The sequence below is a fragment of the Caretta caretta genome, chromosome 20, assembly GCF_965140235.1.
Source record: "Caretta caretta isolate rCarCar2 chromosome 20, rCarCar1.hap1, whole genome shotgun sequence".
NCBI lineage: Eukaryota > Metazoa > Chordata > Testudines > Cheloniidae > Caretta > Caretta caretta.
The window spans coordinates 18,017,736-18,039,128 of record NC_134225.1 but is presented as its reverse complement, the minus strand read 5'-3'; the positions used below and the strand labels follow the sequence as shown (position 1 = coordinate 18,039,128).

General features: G+C 51.7%; 2 protein-coding genes across 3 annotated transcripts in view; one reads left to right on the top strand and one right to left on the bottom strand.

Annotated features, from left to right (window-relative positions):
• Positions 1–11,441, top strand: part of LOC125629801 (adhesion G protein-coupled receptor E3) — a 26,248-nt gene extending 14,807 nt beyond the window's left edge. Inside the window, exons 8-16 of one of the 2 annotated variants that reach the window (XM_075121626.1) lie at positions 226–425; positions 1,437–1,607; positions 4,550–4,744; positions 5,459–5,694; positions 6,405–6,471; positions 8,609–8,700; positions 9,861–10,029; positions 10,139–10,243; positions 11,033–11,441. In XM_075121626.1, coding sequence (XP_074977727.1) covers positions 226–425; positions 1,437–1,607; positions 4,550–4,744; positions 5,459–5,694; positions 6,405–6,471; positions 8,609–8,700; positions 9,861–10,029; positions 10,139–10,243; positions 11,033–11,068 — 1,271 coding nt within the window. In that variant the 3' untranslated portion in view covers positions 11,069–11,441. Of the gene's footprint in view, positions 1–225; positions 426–1,436; positions 1,608–4,549; positions 4,745–5,458; positions 5,695–6,404; positions 6,472–8,608; positions 8,701–9,860; positions 10,030–10,138; positions 10,244–11,032 lie in introns of those variants that run through there. The other variant, XM_075121627.1, reaches the window with a different exon arrangement.
• LOC125629799 (adhesion G protein-coupled receptor E3-like) overlaps positions 11,096–21,393 on the bottom strand; it is a 26,069-nt gene continuing 15,771 nt past the window's right edge. The window contains 5 exon segments of the mRNA XM_075121780.1: positions 11,096–11,164; positions 13,280–13,363; positions 13,481–13,504; positions 13,506–13,650; positions 21,280–21,371. Of these exon segments, the coding sequence (XP_074977881.1) occupies positions 11,096–11,164; positions 13,280–13,363; positions 13,481–13,504; positions 13,506–13,650; positions 21,280–21,371 (414 nt within the window).

The following is a 21,393-nucleotide window of genomic DNA, read 5'->3' as shown; positions in this document are numbered from 1 at the left end:
CACTCCTATCGTGCACACCAGATGTTTCCAACACAGAAGTGCTTCTGTGGAAGAAGAGGGAGGAGGCAACATATTCGAGTGGTTAAAGCTCAAAATGCTAGCCAGGACTCCTGGGTTCTTTTCCCAGCTCTGCCCCAGACTCGCTGTGACCTTTGGCACGTGGATTGCTCTTTCTTTGTCTCAGTGTCCCTGTCTCTATGATGAGGCATCATTTCATGTTTTCAGATCCTTGGGCTGTTGCTTTTATTTCTTACTCCACCCTGGACTCCATCATTAACACGACATTACTTGATGAGGGAGATCTAATGGCTGATGAGAAATTGAGGAATTTTCACCTGAATTCCAGGGTGGTGAGTGGGGCTATCGGAGATGGGAGGCCCATGAACCTCTCCAAACCTGTGAATTTCACCCTGCGCCATAGACAGGTGAGTGTAGATCCTTTTACTTTGCTGTGTGCCCAGGACTCCAGCTGGTCACTTGAAAGGTGCGTCTTCTGTAGGGCATTTGAGTTCTGCTGCCTTTCTGGACTGAGAAACAGTTATCTGAGAAAGAGAGGGAGCTTCTTCAGTCCTGACGCTGGGGAGGACATTACATAGCTTTCACTCCAGGCCTGACTGGGTTATGATTAATCATGTAAAATGCTCAGGAATAACAATTGTGCCTGGCTCACTCCTTAGAGCAGGAATAAATGGAAGGCAATTCCCTATAGCAGTGGTCCCCAAAGTTTTGAGGGTCGCACCCCCCCGACCCCATTCACAGCCCTCCCCCTGAGCCAGGGCCGGGAGCGGGGCCATGGCTCGGGGGCAGGAGGAAAGGACACAGACAGGGGTAAGGGGGCCAAGGCTGGGACTGCAGCTGGTGGTGGGTCTGGGTCTGGAAGCAGGGCCAGAGCCGTGGCTGGGAGCTGAGGCTGGGAGCAGGAATGGAGCAGGAGCCAGGCTGCGATGGGGGCCAGCAGCTGAGTCCATGGCGAGGTGCGGCTCCACTCCCAGCCCTGCCCCTTCCCCCAGCCTGGGCCGGGAATGGAGCTGCAAGAGGCTGGGGCTGGGAGTGGAGCCATGCTGAAGCTGGGGACGGTGCCAGACATGGGGCTGGAAGTCAGGGATGCGACTACTGGTGGGACCAGAGCAGAGCTCAGGGTGGGGAGGGGCTGGGTGGTGCTTCCTTTCTGCCCCCCATGGGGGCTGACCCAGGACCTGTCATGTCCCTCCAAAGGGGGGCGCACCCCACAGTTTGGGGCCTCTGCCCTATAGATAGAAGAGTTCAGGGAAATGGCATGAGATGGTGCCGTCTTTGACAAAGTCATGAAGCCGTTGATGACTTCAGGTTTATTATTGTCTAAGTATTTATTATTGTCTATTAGAAACGTGTGACAAAAGAAACAGTATTCTCCCCATGACCCAGTGAGGATAAGGATGGGGTGTTTTGGTTTCCAGGCAAAGAAAGAGGAGGAAGAGACTCGCTGCGTTCACTGGAAATTCATCCTTGGGAAAGGCACCTGGGCTGAGGATGGCTGCAAAAGTCTCCAGACGAACAGCAATCACACCATCTGCAGCTGTGACCATCTCTCCAGCTTCGCACTCCTGATGGGTCCCACTGGAGTGGAGGTATCTCAGTGTCAGACTCAGATCAAAGGGCTGAACTCTGAGCTCCTTACTTGGACAAAATCAGTGGGAATTTTGCCTGAATGACCGCTGAGTAGGAACCTCAGGGTATAATCTGTGGCCATACAGGATGCGTGGGGTTTTGATCTGAGGTGCCTAGAGTAGCCCACACTGAAAATGCCAAGGTCACGGCAGGCTGCAAAAAGGAGAGCAGATTTCCCCAAAACTGCTGGTTAACACTGTAGTTAGAATCACCAACCAGTCACAATCTGTGCTCCAGATCCCCAACACTGGTTATTGAGAAGCTGAAAAAAAAAATCACACAGCCCCCTTTATTGCATTCCATGCTGCCAGTCAATCTTTTAGTATCTAAAACTAAAGGTTTTTGTTATAAATGAAAAGAAAAGAAAGAGAAGAGAGTTGTTAAATGATCAAAGCAATCCGATACATATGACTTCAAGGTCCATATATCAGGTTCTTAGCAGCGATGGTGAGTTTGCTGGCTTGTAAAGTCCCTCTGGAACACATCCAAAGCTTAGATGGGTCTATCAGACCTTTGTTCAAAGCTTCAGTTTGTCGAGAAGTTACTCCAGAGGTGAGAAGCAGGATTGAAGACAAAATGGAGCTGATGCAGCTGCCTTTTTCTTTCCTTTTCCATGTGGCTTGTACTTCCTCTGTCTCAAACACAAGCTCACAGCACATGGGCATGGAAAGGTACTTGGAGTCCCCTGTTCATAGACATGTCCCTACATATCCTGCTGACTCTTGGGCATAGCCCCTAGCTTCTCTCAATGCGTTCATTCTAGAGCTCAGCGATTCTCAAACTTTAGGAACCTGAGGACCCCCATTTTGATTTAAAATTTTTTGCAGACCTTAAACCCCCTGCTCAGACCCAGGCCCCACCCCCATTCCATCTATTCCCCTAAGGCCCCACCCCACGTCTTCCCGCCCCTGGTCCACCCCTGCTCCTCCTCTTCCCTGTGTCTGCCCCCTCCCCCGAGCGCCCCCCATGCCCACTCCTTCCCCTCCCTCCCAGTGCCTCCTGAATGCTGCTGAACAGCTGTTCTCCGGCATGCAGAAGGCACTGGGAGGGAGGTGGAGGACTTGGTCAGCAGGGTCTTCGGACCCCCTGGCGTGGCCTCGCGGACCCCCGTTTGAGAAACGCTGGTATGTTACACCAATAAAAATGATACCAACAGGATCTTGTGAGAGGGACAAGGCAAATTGCCACGTTTATTGTAAATACAACAAAATATTGCTATATGCAATTTCTATATAGATCCATTCACACACACAGACATTCACACACAGGTTCTATATAAAGGCTGTTATAGTTACCTGCCTAGATGTTGCTCATGCCAAGCCACTGGCCAGGTGGCCTGGACACGAGAGTGGAGCCGAGTCGTTGTCAGATGCGCATCCGATGCTCCTGGAGGGTGGTCATAGAACCAGACTCAAAGAACACATGAAGTATGGGCGGGGCCACAGGGAGAAGAGGTGGGCTGGGGAGCTACCCTGGGAAAGTACCAGATTAAATCTGGGAAAGTACCAGATTTAAGATGGATTCCAGTATCATGTGACATACTCTCCATTCTTCCAGCGCTGGCCCGCACGTACCCGGAAAGTTTGCAAATAAACAGATTTCAGAGTAACAGCCGTGTTAGTCTGTATTCACAAAAAGAAAAGGAGTACTTGTGGCACCTTAGAGACTAACCAATTTATTTGAGCATGAGCTTTCGTGAGCTACAGCTCTCTTCAACGGATGCATCCGATGAAGTGAGCTGTAGCTCACGAAAGCTCATGCTCAAATAAATTGGTTAGTCTCTAAGGTGCCACAAGTCCTCCTCTTCTTTTTGTAAATAAACAGAGCCATTTACAGGTGATTGATTCTGAAGCACCCTTAATGGCTTCCACTTAACATGTGTACATCAGTGATACAAGTTTATATCTGATTCTCCTAACTCCAAACATAGAAATAATACATGCAAACAAATGGGATGAACACACTCAGTAGATCCTAAGCTTTGTAATGATACCTTACAAGAGACCTTTTGCGTAAAGCATATTTCAGAAACATCATAGTTACACTCATAAGCATATTTTCATAAAACATTATGGAGTGCAACGTCACGCGCACATTCTGCGTAGGGAGAGGGTACGGGGGTCTCTGTGGGGAACTGTGACTCTCCATCTCCGTGAGGCGGGCCGGGTGGCTCAGTATCCTTGCTGCCTCGTCCTTCTCCCCCCACCCACAGCTTGACTGTGAACCACGGATAACTAATCTCTGGGAACGATTTTCCAACCAGTTATGCACCCACCTAAAAGTGGCTCCATCTAGGTTGTATTTGCCTAGTTTGTTTATGGGAAGTCTCAGAAGCATCAGGGCTTGTCTACACTGGCAATTTACGGCGCTGAAACTTTCTTGCTCAGGGGTGTGAAAAAACACCCCCTGGAACACAGCAAGTTTCAGCGCTATAAAGCGCCAGTGAAGCAGTGCACCAGGTAGCTACGCCTCTCGTGGAGGTGGGTTTTTTAAAGTGCTGGGAGAACTCTCTCCCAGCGCTCTGCTGCGACTACACAAGCCGCGGTAAAGCGCCACGATGGCAGCACTTTAGCATTGCCAGTGTAGACGAGCCCTTGCTAAAGTCAAGAAATACCACATCTACCTTGTCACCACCATCCACAAGGCTTGTGACCCTGTCAAAGAAAGCTATTAGGCTGGCTTGACACGATTTATTCTTGACAACTCCATGCTGACTGTTATTTATCACCTTTTTATCTTCTAGGTGTTTGTAAACTGATTGCTTAATTATTTGCTCCATTATCGTTCCGGATACGGAAGTTAAGCTGACTTTTCTGTAATTCCCCGGGGTGTCCTTACTTCCCTTTATTTCCCATGTAGCATCTCAGGGCTCACTGGTGAGTCTCCCTTTGCTGTGTTACAGGAGAGTTATCCACTGACCGTCGTCACCTACGTGGGACTGACCTTCTCCCTGCTGTGCCTCCTCCTCGCCATCCTCACCTTCCTCCTTTGCCGCTCCATCCGCAATGTCAGCACCTCCCTCCACCTGCAGCTCTGCCTCTGCCTCTTCCTGGCCGACCTGCTCTTCCTCACCACGGTGACCCGCACCCGCAGTCGGGTCTGTTACCCACTTTTATTGTTGGTTTAAATTTGAGCTGTGTCCAGATCCTCTGTCAGCATTTCTAAAGCTCCCCTCACTCCAGCACCTTTTTATACCCTCAGCTGGGTGGTAACATTTATTCCATGCTCTTTAGTCCCACAGAAATAATTATTTACTGCCCTCCAAAAGAAATCTCTCTGGGTGAAACCAGTCCTTCCCTTTCCCTTGTGGGCTCCATCCTTCATCAGACAAAGGAACCTCAATTTCCAGAGTCACAGTCCCCTGCCTGTCCTCTCTGCCCCCACACTGATGGGCAGATGCAAGGCACCTATATCTTGAAGCAGATACAGAGAAGAGAACCGACACCCTCCAGGTCTCTCCCTATTATGAGGACCGGGAACTTGTTTATGTCCCTGCTCCCTATCCTAGGATTCCTCACAGTATCCAACAATTTCCACGATTCATTTGGGAACTACAACCCCCAGAAACCATCTTTTCTGAGTGGAGATCAGGACTGGCCTGGTCTCTGAATGATTGAAAGGGCCAGCCAGCTTGCCCTTAGACAAGCTCCTGTAGACTGAAGAATGTATTGTCCCTGGGAGAGAGCCGTAACTGGAGACATGTGTTAATAAAAAGCCCTATATGATCCTCACAGAAGTCCCCCCACCTCCAAATTCAGTGTTTCCCTTCCCAGAAGCAGTGTCCCAGAGCTCTCTCTCGTCCTGTCCTCAGGTGGTGTGTGCTGTCATTGCTGGCTTCTTACACTACCTCTTCCTGGCCGGCTTCACCTGGATGTTCCTGGAGGGGCTGCACCTCTTCCTCACCGTCCGGAACCTGAAGGTCGTGAATTACACCAGCGCCAGCCGGTTCAAGAAGAGATTTATGTACCCGTTCGGCTATGGATTCCCAGCCCTGGTGGTGGCTATTTCTGCAGCGGTGAATCCTGGAGGCTACGGAACTTCCAAATAGTAAGTGCAGTGCCCATCCCGAAGGGGAGCAGGGATGTGGCTTCCATGTGGTTGTCTGGCTCACCCCAGGTCTGACTTGAACCGAGATTTCCCTGCCTGGGAGCTGACTGTGACACTGAGCTGCCCTGAGCGCTGTAGTTGAGTTGCCCACCTGTCAGACATCTACACTTCTCGCCCCACTGATGATGCGGAAGAACAAGCCAGAAAGATCCCAGCTTGACTTCCAGCTCCCAGGCTGGATTTGTGGCATTGGTGGGTAGGAAACAATGCACCTTCTTACTGTGGGCAAATCCCTGAGGATCCCCTCTCTCAAGTGAGCGACTCCACTAAAACAGGGCATGGCAGGTTCTAGACACCCCAGGCTAGATCCTCAGCTGGTGTAAATCAGGGTAGCTTCACTTCCTTCAGTGCAGCTAGGCACATATACATCCACTGCATGTCTGGCCCTCCCTCAATACTGCGCCCATCCACCAGAAAGGGTCATTTGAGGAGGTGGAAGAGGAAGTGGTGGCTGAAAGCAGGAGCTGCTGAGGTAGATGGGGAGGGCTGTTAGCCTGCAGCCCGCAGGAGAGTTGGCCATGTCACAGGCTGGCTGAGATCTATCTTGCTTTTGAGAGCCAGCTGCCCTGTGACACCCTCTCTCTGCCCGCAGTGCTGAAAAAGGGTCGTAATCCCATTAAAGTCACCTTCTTCTTGCTCCCTGCCTGTAGCTGCTGGCTCAGCCTGGAGAGAGGATTTCATTGGAGCTTCCTGGGACCAGTCTGTGCCATAATCCTGGTGGGTACCTCACAGAACCACAGGGCCCCGTTCTCCTCTCTCCTCTGCAACCCTGTGGAGTCCTGTGGAGCCAAGAGAGGAATATCTCCCAGAGAATTTAAGATGAAAGAGTCCAAGAAGATCCCATTTCATTCCTCCCTCTTTGGCCAGTGCAGGATTTCCCACTAACAGAATAGCCTACGTTCTATGGAGGCAGTCCGGGCGAATGGGTCGGGCACTGGGTTGTGAGTCAGGGGACCTGACTCTGCCACTGGCCTGCTGTGTTAACTTGGGAAGTAGCTTCCCCTTGCTGTACCTCTGTTTCTCCTCCTACCCTTTGTCTGTCTTGCTCATAGGCACCGAAAAAAATAGCGGATGCTCAGCACCCACTGGCAGCCAGCTCCCCACTGCCGGCGGCCGTGCCGATCAACTCCTCCCCCTCCATCCCAGCGCAACCCGCAGTCAGCTGTTCTGTGGTGTGCAGGACGAACGGTGGGGGAGGGGGTGGAACTGGGTGGGAAGAGGTGGGGTGGGGGTGGGAAGAGGCAGGTCTCACAGAGTCCCCGGGCGATGCTCTGGAACTGCTCCCTACGAAGCCAGGCAGGACTCTGGGGAAGTCTCCTTTCTGTGAGCAGCCTGTCTTCAGGACACACAGCCCACACAGCTTCCACCTTCCTGGGTGTGACCTCAGAGCATTCAGCATCCTCTGCCCCTCCGTGCGCTTCCCACAGCGAGTCCACCCAGGCAGGGCTCCTCGGGAAGCCAGAGGGTCAACTCCGCAGTCAGACGTGACTTTCAGCCAGCCAGTAAAACAGAAGGTTTATTAGACAACTGGAACATGGTCTAACACAGAGCTTGTAGGTACAGAGAACAGGACCACTCAGCTGGGTCCATTTTGGGGGGCAGTGAGCCAGACAACCATGTCTGCACTTCACTCCATGTCCCCAGCCAGCCCTAAACTGAAACTCTCTCCAGCCCCTCCTCCCCTGGGTTTTGTCCTGATCTCTTTGTCTCCAACCCTTTAGCTCTCACCTTGCAGGGGGGAAGGGCCTAGGCCACCAGTTGCCAGGAAACAGGGTGTTGGCCATTCTCTGTGTCCAGACCACTGCACACACCTGCCCTCTAGGGCTCTGCAACGACCATATACCCTTATCCCACCACTGAGATACTTAAGAACTGCATAGGGGAAACTGAGGCACCCCCACAATATTCAGAGGAACCATTAAGAACAGTCCCACTTCGTCACATCTCTCCCCCTTTCGAGACCGCACTGAGTGGGGTCACTTTAGCTGGTGACCTGGGGAAGTTCTAACCCACCAATGTTCCCATAGATGCCCCAGCATCTCTTGGAGAAGGAGTGGGGTGAGGGCGGGGCTTGGGGTGGGGTGGGGGGTTGAGTGGCCCAGAGGAAGCCGGTCTCTGTGGTCTTGCCTAGTTATTTTGCAAACAAATGCTCCAGGACAGGGGCTGCCCCTTTCCAGGTGTGAGTACAGAACCCAGTGCCGTCTCAGTTGGAGCTTCTAGGTGCTACCACAATATGATTAATTATAATATGTCATTACTCATGCAATGCTGCCATGGAAGCAAGTGGGACCTCTGCCGGAATGAGGATAGTTTTGTCTCGTGCCTTGTCCAGCCTGGCTGGTAAATAACCCAAGTGATGGGAGAAGGGAAGGTGGCTGCAGTGTGGGGAGTTTGAGGAAGGAAGGGAACATGTGTTGTAAGAGATAAAGGTTGCAAATGTCCTTGCAGATTCCTCCCCATCTCAGGCAGCGGGTTAAGAATTAATTTCAGTCTCAGAATTGAAGGGAATACTCTATAGATAGGATCTAGAAGCTTTGGGCCAAATCACACAGCTCTAAATCCGGAATAACTGTAGACCCCACTGGAATCAGTGGAGTCACTCCAGATTCAGATAAGAGCAGAATGTGGCCCTCTGGCTGTATGATCACATGTGATGCATTGCAGCCCTGCCTTTGCCAACTGTTCCCTGCATGGCCTGGGACCAAGATCTGGTAGCGAATGGTATATGACCCACCTTGACGAGCAGTCACTGGTCTGCAGCAGTCTGATCCCATAGGATTCTTCTGTGCCTCAGGCAGAGAGACTGGCCTTGGCTAGCATGTTTTACAAGGAATATTTCATGCTGTTTCCACAGATAAATTTAACATTTTTTATTGCAACCCTCTGGATCCTGAGAGACAAACTCTCCTCCCTTAATGAAGATGTGTCCACTCTCAAAGACACCAGGTAGGACAGCACTATATCTACTAGAACAGGGGTGGGCAAAATTTTTGGCTCGAGGGCCACATCCGCGTGGGAAAATTGCATGCAGGGCCATGAAAGTAGGGCTGTGACAGGGGCTTGGGGTGCGGGAGGGAGTGTGGGGTGTGGGAGGGGCTAAGGGCAAGGGGTTGGGGGGGAGGAGGGAGTGGCAGAGTGTGGGAAAGAGCTCATGGCAGGGGTGTAGGGAGGGGTCCAGAGTGGGGGAGGGGGCTCAGGGAAGGGAGTCAAGATGTGGGTTACAGGAGGGGTTCGGTGTGCAGGCTCTGGCCCGGCGCCACTTACCTGGAGTGGTTCCAGGGTGGCAGTGGGGCTCAGGCAGGCTCCCTGCCTGCCCGCCCTGGCCCTGCACCGCTCCCGGAAGTGACCGGCGCCACATTCCTGCGGCCCCTGGGAGATGGGGGGCCAGAGGGCTCCGTGCGCTGCCCTCGTCTGCGGGTTCTTCCCCCGAAACTCCCATTGGCCGTGTTTCCTTGTTCCTGGCCAATGGGAGCTGTGGGGGGAGGGGGTGGGGGGAAGGGGTAGAGGAGCGGTGTTGGCAGGTGAGGGCAGTGTGAGGAGCCCTCTCCTCTCCCCATGCCCGTGCCTAGTGCTGTGTAAGGAGAAATGCAAGTCTGTGCTGATAGTGAGAGCTGGGCCATGTGCTACTTAGGGAGGAAACTCATCTCTTTTCCCTGTGGCTGTGAATACTGTCGAGGTAAAGTGCCATCCATTGAGGACGAAGGCAAGTGTGGCTTACTGTTGCTCTGTAGCAACCCCTCTGTCTATCTATGGACCAACATAGATGGGTTCCCGAGAGCCCAATATCCTGTTCCCTCTTGATTGTCACATTGCCAGGGCCTGATGTGAAGGGATTAAAAACAAAACCGTAATGAGAGGTTGAACTATTTGCTTTGGAAGAGCCACCTGTGGGAGGTAAAGGTGTGTGTGTGGGGGGGAGATGGTTGGGCACAATATTGTATTTTGGATTCATAGGCGTAAGTTGCCATTGTGTTCATCTTGACAGTACCCCTAAGTCACAGTAAAGCGGGTGCCAGCTGTTTCGCCCCACACTGCCCGCAGCCCCCTGACTCAGTCATTCACCAGAGGATCATTATAATGGGATCTCTCCGTCTGCCTTTATCCAGACTACTGACTTTTAAAGCTATCGCCCAGCTATTCATTCTGGGCTGCACATGGAGTCTTGGTATCTTCCAAGTTGGCTCAGCAAAAATGGTCATGGCGTATTTATTCAACATTGTCAACAGCCTGCAGGGAGCCTTCATCTTCCTGGTGCACTGTCTTCTCAATCGCCAGGTAACGCCCATGGCATGTCATCAGCCACCCAGTGACTTCACGGGACTAGCAGTGGCCTGTCTGAGGGTGTTAGTTACATGATGTAGTGACCGTGTCCTTTATTCTCCAGGTGAGAGAGGAGTACAGGAGATGGATTAAAGGCACAAGAAAACCCAGCCCCACAACTCAAACGTTTAGTCCGTCTGTGTCCACTGTCACAACCAGCACCAAGATGGTAAGAGATCCTCTATTCTGTTCCAATATCAGCATCCAAAAGTCGCATCCATCTGGTTCTGTCAGAGCTGCTGAGATGCCTTGTCCCCTGAGTGACACATGCTTGTTTTAACCCATCTGAGAACGGCATTGGGAGTCTTAGTGAGGTTCAGTTGCATCCAAATCAAGGGGGAATCCCAGGTCTCCTAGAACCCAGCACAGAACTCCTCTTTTCTTGCGCACCTCCACGTTCCCTTCCCTTTGCTTCTTTGCAAGCTCCATGCATCACTCGCTGTGGAATGGGCTGGGATACAAATTCAGGTAATTATCCAATTGGGGAAGTTTGCAAACCAAAATCTGGGTGGAAATCTTCCCAGTGTAGATGGGCCAGACCAACGAAGAGTTAGCACTGGATGGAATTTCCTCTGGCTCTGTTACCTCTACTGGGAAAGGATCCAGAAGCTTTGTCTGGAGTGAAAAGTGGAGACTTATAGCTGGGAAAATCTCCCTGCTCCAGTCCCAGCACGAGACACCACAACCTTTGTCTGGAAGTACACATTTCTGGTTTAATTTGAGCAGCCTCTATTAAGCGCTACTTTATGGCTTACCTGTGCATGGGTTGGGGAAGGGAGTGGGCTTTGTCTTCACTTGTTTAGTTATTTTCCTGCACGTGATGTCACTTCAGTGGAGGCTGGCTGAATTTTGCAGACTCTGCACTATTCCTGAATGAGGACCCAGTCCTGATCCCATTGAAGTTGACTGGAGTTTTCCCATGGGATTGGCACTCAATGTATATTTGTTTTGCTGGCAGGTGAGTTGGGGAGAGCCCTCCACTTCATCTCCATGAAACAATCATCTCTCCAACCAACAATGTTTATCGTACAGCCGGCTTTGCTGTGCCAGCGGGGCAGTTGCCGTTCTTCATCCCAACTACATACAAAACCTGGAAGGGGAAGCGGGATTGGACAAAATCCTCTCTCTAATCCAAATCCAAAACTCCTACTGAATTCAAAGGCCACCCTAGGGTTTTAGCTGGGTGTGTCTCCCACATTTAAAGGGCCAGATCCCAGGTCAGAGAGCAGTTATTTCTTAGGGAAAGCACAACATGTGGGGGAGTTGGGGGGTGGGAGGCGATTTGCAGAGGCCTCGCGTGCTGTGTGTGTGAGCTAGCTCTGCTGTTTCACTGTAATGCGTAAATAATAAAATAACCTGCTTATGGACCTTGGTTGCTTCTTTGGTTTGAGGGTTTGCTGTCAGGTTCTGCCTGTCCTGGAAACCTAAGGCCCAGTTCTAAAGCCTCTTTATGCCACTCTGGCTTAAAGGTGTAAAGGGGCTTTAAAGTGGGCAGCAATGGCCCTGTGATTAGCCCTCCTGGGCAGGAGTCCTTCTTGGCTGCTGTGGAGCTGGCATAAAATCTCTCCATTAGCCCTGCTCCCAGCCCCTGGCATGGGGGTTGTGACTGGTGGGGTGGAGGTGCTGCTGAGGGCATGGCTGAGGCACACTGCTTCGTGGCTATTGTCTGCTTCCCAAGGCCCCGAAGGACCCTTGGAAATGCACGAGTTTACACCAGCTGAGGACCTGGCCTGTAACCGCGTTTCAGCTTCAGCGATGTCACTGCACCATTAAATGCTCTTCTGCCTTTTTTTTTTTTTTTTAAGGACATTTGTTTCAAACTGTGCTGTCCCCGCAGCACTAGGAAATTCGCTGATGTCATCGTTCTGTTAGAAACTTCTCCAAACTGAGAGCAGTGACGGTGTCAGCCCACTTCTGTTCGCCGTGTTTATTTATGTGATGTGGGCACGTACAGTCCCACTGTGCTTGGTGCTGTACATACTCATAGTCAGAGACAATCCCTGTCCCAAAGAGCTCACAATTGTGTGCTATTTTACGGGTTGAATGACTGAATGACATAATCCCCCCCACCCCCCCGCAATGTCCGTCACGAAGTCCGGTAATTTTGTCAAGTGTCCGTCACGCAACGTGGTGGTGCCTACTCCTGCCCTGTGCTTCAGGGGGACACAGGGTCATAGAATCATAGAATATCAGGGTTGGAAGGGACCCCAGAAGGTCATCTAGTCCAACCCCCTGCTCGAAGCAGGACCAATTCCCAGTTAAATCATCCCAGCCAGGGCTTTGTCAAGCCTGACCTTAAAAACCTCTAAGGAAGGAGATTCTACCACCTCCCTAGGTAACGCATTCCAGTGTTTCACCACCCTCTTAGTGAAAAAGCTTTTCCTAATATCCAATCTAAACCTCCCCCACTGCCACTAGAGACCATTACTCCTCGTTCTGTCATCTGCTACCATTGAGAACAGTCTAGAGCCATCCTCTTTGGAACCCCCTTTCAGGTAGTTGAAAGCAGCTATCAAATCCCCCCTCATTCTTCTCTTCTGCAGGCTAAACAATCCCAGCTCCCTCAGCCTCTCCTCATAACTCATATGTTCCAGACCCCTAATCATTTTTGTTGCCCTTCGCTGGACTCTCTCCAATTTATCCACATCCTTCTTGAAGTGTGGGGCCCAAAACTGGACACAGTACTCCAGATGAGGCCTCACCAATGTCGAATAGAGGGGAACGATCACGTCCCTCGATCTGCTCGCTATGCCCCTACTTATACATCCCAAAATGCCATTGGCCTTCTTGGCAATAAGGGCACACTGCTGACTCATATCCAGCTTCTCGTCCACTGTCACCCCTAGGTCCTTTTCCGCAGGGTCCAGGGTGGCCTGCAGGGCTAGTGGGGGGCCTGGCGGCAGCAGCAGCAAGTAACCTGGCTCCAGCCCGCTCCGCTCCACCCAGCCGGGTTCGCGGGGTTGCTCATGGGTGGGGGTGGGGGGAAAGGGTGGGGGTGGGAAGAGGTGGGGTGGAGCAGGGTGTGCTGGGGCCGGGTTGCTCACTGCTGCTGGTGCCAGACACCCGCTGACCCCCCCAGGCCACCCTGGACCCTGCGTCTCCCTGAAGCACAGGGCGCCCCAAAGCACGGGGCCTGGGGCGTTTGCCCCGATCCATACTATGGATGGGACGGCTCTGCTTGGGCACCACCAAAAATTATACAAACCTGCCGCCCATGTAGATCGGACATCTGAGATTTCGTGCTGGACGTTCGGAAGCCCTTGATCCATCTCCTGTACGCCTCTCTCACCTGGAGCGTGAGGGACACGGTCACTGCACTATGTAACTAACTCTGAGGAGATCAGGCATGGCCACTGCGAGGCTGATGAAGGTGCTGGGTGGGGGTGATGACAGGCACAGGCGTTACCTGGCAATTGAGGAGAGAGTGCACCCAGGAAGATGAAGGCTCCCTGCAGGCTGTTGACGGTGGTGAATAAATACGCCATGACCGTGGCTGCTGGGCCGACTTGGAGGAGACCAAAGCTCCATGTACAGTCCAGAATGAAGAGCTGGGTGATGGCTTTAAAGGTCAGTAACCTGGATAAAGACAGATGGAGAGATCCCGTTACAATAACCCTCTGGAGAGCAACTGGGTCAGGAGGATCTGGGCAGAGTGGGGTGGAGCTACTGGTCCCTGCTTTCCTGTGTGGGACATGTTTACTGTAAATGAGAACACACTGGGAATTCGTTCCCATGGATCTTAGATATGCTGTTCCCCTCCTGCAATCCCTCACACCCTCCGCATGCCAAGGACCTTCCAAACCAAGGCATTTGACCCTCCAGGGTTGCTTTGTTGCCTTCTCAACTATGGTCTCTGAGAGTGGACACATCTGCGCCGAGGGAGGAGAGTCTGTTTCTCAAGATCCACAGGGTCGGGGCAAAGAACGTCACATTTATCTGTGGAAACAGCTGAAAATATTTTCTGTAAAACGTTTCATCCGGGGCCAATGACTCGAGCTGAGGCAGAGAACGATCCCAGGGGACAGATCTGAACACTGCAGAACCAGGGACCATTGATCCCCTCTTCTGTAATATCCTCTGGCAGCTCTCGGTCCCTCCCTGTGCACGGAGCTGATGGCACAGCCAGGGCTGAGATGGATCAATGGGATCACAGAGGCCAGATTCTGCTTAGAGTTAAAAATGAAGTGACTCCAGCCTCCAGTGGGCTCAGTTTACACCAGTGTATCTGAGAGCAGGATCTGAGTCAGAGTTTCCAGCGCCTGTCTTTAGGCTCTTCCCTGCCACTTTCAGGCTGCAACTAATCTCCCCATCCCGGGCTCTGGGAAGAAACCGCATGGACTTTGTCATCTTCACTCCACCCAATATAGATCCTTTCCCCCACCAAACACTGCATGGTGCAGCCCTTCCCTTCCTCATTCCTTGGGTCAGTAACTGGACTAGACCAAACTCTTGCTGTCCTCAAGGTAAGCTCCCACTGGTTTCTGTGGCAGCTGTGCCCGAGTAAAGGCTCTGGCCTGGGGATACAGCCATACATAGAGTTTTATGGGCCATGTTCTCCTCCTGGCTCCTCTGAAATCAGTGGGGTCGCAGAGGAGAGAGGAGAATGGGGCCCTGTGGTTCTGTGAGGTACCCACCAGGATTATGGCACAGGCTGGATCCAGGAAGCTCCAACGAAAGGCTCTCTACAGGCTGAGCCAGCAGCTACAGGCAGGGAGGAAGAAGAAGTGCATTATCCCAGCTCAGTGACATTAATATGAGTATATTACCCCTTTTCAGCCACTGGAGTAGAGATGTGGTGTGACGGGTTGGGTCACAGAAACCCCTTTGGGAACTACCATCTGATGTGCTGTGACTACCTCTGAGCGTGTTTTCCCTGGCATCTTGGGACTTCAGTACCTTGCCGGGTGGTGCCAGACACACTAGCCTGCTACAAACACAGACCCAGGTCCAAACCACGTCCCCCAAAAGCTGCAGGCTTTACTGAAAACAGCTTAAGAAGTGCTCCTGTCTTGAACACCCAGATACCCAGTTCCCAATGGGATCCAAACCCCAAATAAATCTGTTTTACTCCATACAAAGCTTATCCAGGGTAAACTCATAAATTGTTCGCCCTCTGTAACACTGATAGAGAGAGATGCACAGCTGTTTGCCCTCCCAAGTATTAATACATACTCTGGGTTAATTAATAAGTAAAAAGTGATTATATTAAATATAAAAAGTAGGATTAAGTGGTTCCAAGTAATGACAGACAGAACAAAGTGAATTACCAAGCAAAACAAAATAAAAACACACAAGTATAAGCCTAATACAGTAGGAAACTAAATGCAGGTAAATCTCACCCTCAGAGATGTTCCAATAAGCTTCTTTGACAGACTACAGAGTAGCAGCCGTGTTAGTCTGTATTCGCAAAAAGAAAAGGAGGACTTGTGGCACCTTAGAGACTAACCAATTTATTTGAGCATGAGCTTTCGTGAGCTACAGCTCACTTCATCGGATGCATACCGTGGAAACTGCAGAAGACATTATATACATACAGAGACCATGAAACAATACCTCCTCCCACCCCACTGTCCTGCTGGTAATAGCTTATCTAAAGTGATCATCAAGTTGGGCCATTTCCAGCACAAATCCAGGTTTTCTCACCCTCCGTCCCCCCACACACAAACTCACTCTCCTGCTGGCAATAGCCCATCCAAAGTGACCACTCTCTTCACAATGTGTATGATAATCAAGGTGGGCCATTTCCTGCACAAATCCAGGTTCTCTCACTCCCTCACCCCCCTCCAAAAACCACTCACACAAACTCACTCTCCTGCTGGTAATAGCTTATCCAAAGTGACCACTCTCCCTACAATGTGCATGATAATCAAGGTGGGCCATTTCCAGCACAAATCCAGGTTTTCTCACCCCCCCACCCCCATACACACACAAACGCACTCTCCTGTTGGTAATAGCTTATCTAAAGTGATCATCAAGTTGGGCCATTTCCAGCACAAATCCAGGTTTTCTCACCCTCCCCCCCACCCCCAAACTCACTCTCCTGCTGGTAATAGCCCATCCAAAGTGACCACTCTCTTCACAATGTGTATGATAATCAAGGTGGGCCATTTCCAGCACAAATCCAGGTTCTCTCCCCCCCTCCCCCCCGGGGACACACACACACACACACACAAACTCACTCTCCTGCTGGCAATAGCTCATCCAAACTGACCACTCTCCAAGTTTAAATCCAAGTTTAACCAGAACGACGGGGGGGGGGGGTAGGAAAAAACAAGGGGAAATAGGCTACCTTTCATAATGACTTAGCCACTCCCAGTCTCTATTTAAGCCTAAATTAATAGTATCCAATTTGCAAATGAATTCCAATTCAGCAGTTTCTCGCTGGAGTCTGGATTTGAAGTTTTTTTGTTGTAAGATAGCGACCTTCATGTCTGTGATTGCGTGACCAGAGAGATTGAAGTGTTCTCCGACGGTTTATGAATGTTATAATTCTTGACATCTGATTTGTGTCCGTTTATTCTTTTACGTAGAGACTGTCCAGTTTGACCAATGTAAATGGCAGAGGGGCATTGCTGGCACATGATGGCATATATCACATTGGTGGATGTGCAGGTGAACGAGCCTCTGATAGTGTGGCTGATGTTATTAGGCCCTGTGATGGTGTCCCCTGAATAGATATGTGGGCACAGTTGGCAACGGGCTTTGTTGCAAGGATAGGTTCCTGGGTTAGTGGTTCTGTTGTGTGGTATGTGGTTGTTGGTGAGTATTTGCTTCAGGTTGCGGGGCTGTCTGTAGGCAAGGACTGGCTTGGGAGTTCAGCTGAACATTCCTTAGCTTCTCACCAGCTGGTAGATTCCCCTCACTGAGAAATGTCTTGTTAATGATGGAGTCCAGGGTGGAATAAGTAATACAAGCAACAGCCGTGAAACCTGTTGGAACAGGAGATGATACCTCGTTCTGGACATAGGGATGCTGAAGTTGAAGAAAGAGCCAGCCAGGTGCCGCTAACAGGGGAATTTCAGAGAGCATAGCTGCAGAGGCTATGGTTGGAGCTAGAGAGACTTGGTGAGCTGTTCGGTGGTGGTTTGTCTCCATGTAGCTGGAATTTGGGGCCCCTGAAGAGGTCAGGTGAGAGAAGTCTGTTCCTCTGTCTGTGTGGGGCAGAAGAAGAACCACCATCTGGAAGCTGAAGCCAGACAAAATGAAACTGGAAATCAGACACCACAGCGAGAGCAATTAACCATTGGAACAAACTCCCAAGGGAAGCAGTGGATTCTCCACCCCATGCTGTCTTCAAATCCAGACCGACTGCCCTTCTGGAAGGCACCAGGCAATTTAGACAAGCACAAGTTATTGGGCTCAATTCACGGGGCCAGTTCTATGCAGAAGGTCAGACCAGATTATCCAATGGTTCCTTCTGGCCTTAAACTCTATGAGACACCCACTTCATACCACAGAGGCCCTCTGCTGAGCCATCTCCCCTCGGAGCCCCCACCTCTGTGAGACAAACAGAAATGAAGGTGTCTGCACAGTCCCATGGCCGACAGCCTGAGAACCACTGGCACAGTCAGCAAGGTCCCCACTTGTGCTGGAGCCAGAGACGAGGCTCCTGGCCTGGGGTTCCACAGGGACAGAGCAAGGATAGAACCAGGACTGGGGTTTGGTGCCTGGGAATCGCTCTGTGCTGCAGTTTGGTCCCTGGGCATCTCCATCCCCTGGATGGTACCTTGTGTGGTTGCCATGGTGACTGTATCACAGGGAATGTCCATCGTCTCCTCCTGAGCTCTCAGCCTGAGGCCCCGCTGTCTGCACTGCAGTACCCTGTGACACGCGAGTCTCAGTACCTGGTGGGAGGGGAGGTGGGAGAGGAAGTGACAGAGCTTCCCACTGTGAAACCACTTCCACAGGAATCTGTTCATCTGGCCCAGATCCTTACCCCTCTCCCACTCTGCCTGGGGTGTGAAGGTCTTCGGGGTTCTTCCCTGTTGGGGAAGGGGATGGTTTGGGGCTCCCCCTCTCTGCCTCCCCTTGGCCCATCTCCCTGTATCCCCTCCCCACATGCTGGCTGTACCTCCCTTGTGGGTTCTGCATCCCCTCTGCTCTCACCCAGCTGGTGGAGTGGCGTTTGGGGTGGGGGCAGAATGGGGGGAGAAGTGCCTGGCTCAGCATAGCTGACCCTAGGGGCAGACTGCAAGTACTGCATTGAAAACCTCAGGCATTTTCTGATACACCTCAGGGCACTGGCTGGGCTGGATTAAAATTCCTGGGGCAGGGGGCAGTGCTGTTCTGTGTCTCTATTGAATGCACTGTATAATCTTCTATCCCCCAGCAGCTGAGAGCCAGATGGCCCCTTCACCTGTAGATCCTGTCCTCCCGTTCTGAGTCTTCATCTCTGGAGACCGGAGCGCAGTGGACAACATGGCCTGTTTCACGGCCTGCATCAGGAGCGTCACAGCCGATGCCACCTCTCCCTCGCTGGCACCGGCCCGGAGGGAGCTGCTGTTCAGGAGGGAGTCGAAAGGGTGAGTTGCTTCCTAGCAATAGGGAAAGACACACCTTGTGAGTGAGGAATCTGGGGGCTCCAGTGCCACATCCCGTGTGGGGACAGTGACGTCACTTGGGAACATTGGGGGTCAGACTGGCCTTTCCCAGCTTGGGGTGCTACACACCAATGGACACTCATCACTAGAAAAAAGAAAAGGAGGACTTGTGGCACCTTAGAGACCAACAAATTTATTTGAGCATGAGCTTTCGTGAGCTACAGCTCACACATCCCCAGTGGAAGGCATAGATATTTTCTGGAGTATCAATCTACACATCCTCCTGCTGTGAGACCCCTACATGAGCTCAGGGGGCACGGGGCTGTGGGGTGCACCCAGGGCAGACCCTCTCACCTCCAGTGATAACGCAACACTCCCATCTCTGCACGTGGATGTCAAAATCCTTACAGTTGAATTTATGAAGGAGTAAACCCCGCAGCTGCAGAGAAACCTCTCACCTGCAGGGATAATGCCGCACTCCCATCTCCGCGTCACTGGAGGGGCAGAGTTAAGGTCCTTCGCATGCAGAGGGAGTGAGGGATTGCAGGAGGGTAACAGCATATCTAGGATCCATGGGAATGAATTCCCAGTATGTTGTCATTCACAGTAACCCTGTCCCACACAGGAAAGCAGGGGCTGGTAGCTCCACCCTACTCTGCCCAGATCCTCCTGACCCAGTTGCTCTCCAGAGGGTTATTGTAACGGGATCTCTCCATCTGCCTTTATCCAGGTTACTGACCTTTAAAGCCATTGCCCAGCTCTTTGTTCTGGGCTGAACATGGAGCTTTGGTCTCCTCCAAGTCGGCCCAGCAGTCATCATCGTCAACAGGGAGCCTTCATCTTCCTGGGTGCAGTGTCTCCTCAATCGCCAGGTAACGCCCATGCCTGTCATCACCCCTGCAGCACCTTCACCGGCCTCACGGTAGCCATGCTTGATCTCCTCAGAGTTAGTTACATAGTGCAGTGACCGTGTCCCTCACACTCCAGGTGAGAGAGGTGTACAGGAGATGGATCAAGGGCTTCCGAACGTCCAGCACGAAATCTCAGATGTCCGATCTACATGGGCGGCAGGTTTGTATAATTTTTGGTGGTGCCCAAGCAGAGCCGCCCCATCCATAGGACGGATTGGGACAACCACCTCAGGCCCTGCGCTTTGGGGGCCCCCGCACTTCAGGGGAAGCGGGGTCTAGGGTGGCCTGGGGGGGTGTCTGGCACTGGCAGTAGCAAGCAACCCAGCCCCAGCATGCCCTGCTCCACCCCACCTCTTTCCACCCCGCCCCCACTCCACCCCTTCCCCCAAACCCTCGCCCATGAGCAATGCTGCAAGCCGGGGGGGTAGAGTGGAGCAGGCTGGGACCAGGTCACTCGCTCCTGCTGGCACTAGGCCCCTCGCTAACCCCCCAGGCAGCCCTGGACCCCATGTCCCTCGAAGCACAGGACAGGGGTAGGCATCACCATGTTGTGTGATGGATACTTGACAAAATTACTGGTCATTGTGGGGGTGGGTATTATGTCATTCAGTCATTCAACACTTAAAATAGCACACAATTTCCCACACTGAAAAAACACAGTAACCTAATAATAATAATTAATCATAATAAATTCAACTCATAGAATACATGAGCACACCTCCTTTTTGCAAGTTCATAGCCACTTTTTCTGCAGCTCTTCCAAAGTGAGCAAGACACCGTGCTGCCTGATACCCTTTCACACACCTTAATCTACAGGGACTGTTAGGCAACACCTCTTTAGAACAACAAAGCTGATTTTCACCAGCTGAATATCTGAAGGGTGCTGAGGAGACAGGAGAGAGATGGGAAAAGTCTGTCTTAACCAAAAAACCATCCTAAGGAAGCAGAACTGAATTTAGTTCCTGATTCTACTACAGGCTCCCTATTTGACTTTAGCCAAGTCACCTGATCCCCTCTTCCCCTGCTGTCTAACAGGGGTAATAATCCTTCTGTTCTCCCACCTTGTGTCCATCTCGTCTACTTGGCTTGTGAGCTCCTTGGGACAGGGATTGTCTCTGACTGTGTGTGTGTACAGCACCAAGCACAGTGGGACTGTACGTGCCCAGATCACATAAATAAACACGGCGAACAGAAGTGGGCTGACACCGTCACTGCTCTCAGTTTGGAGAAGTTTCTAACAGAACGATGACATCAGCAAATTTCCTAGTGCTGCGGGGACAGCACGGTTTGAAACAAATGTCCTTAAAAAAAAAAAAGGCAGAAGAGCATTTAGTGGTGCAGTGACATCGCTGAAGCTGAAACGCGGTTACAGGCCAGGTCCTCAGCTGGTGTAAACTCGTGCATTTCCAAGGGTCCTTCGGGGCCTGGGATATACATTGAGTGCCAATCCCATGGGAAAACTGCAGTGAACCCCTGCCCTGAGCTCTTTCCAGCACTCTGCACTCCCTCCTGCTCCCCAACCTCCTGCCCTGAGCCCCATTCTACACCCCACAGCCCTCCTCCACCCCAACCCCTTGCCCTGAGCCCCTTCCTGCACAATGCACCCCCTCCCACACCCCGCACTCCCTCCCACACCCCAACCCCCTGTTCCAGCCCTACTTTCATGGCCCTGCATGCAATTTCCCCACGCGGATGTGGCCCTCGAGTCAAAAAGTTTGCCCACCCCTATTCTAGTAGATATAGTGCTGTCCTACCTGGTGTCTTTGAGAGTGGACACATCTTCATTAAGGGAGGAGAGTTTGTCTCTCAGGATCCAGAGGGTTGCAATAAAAAATGTTAAATTTATCTGTGGAAACAGCATGAAATAT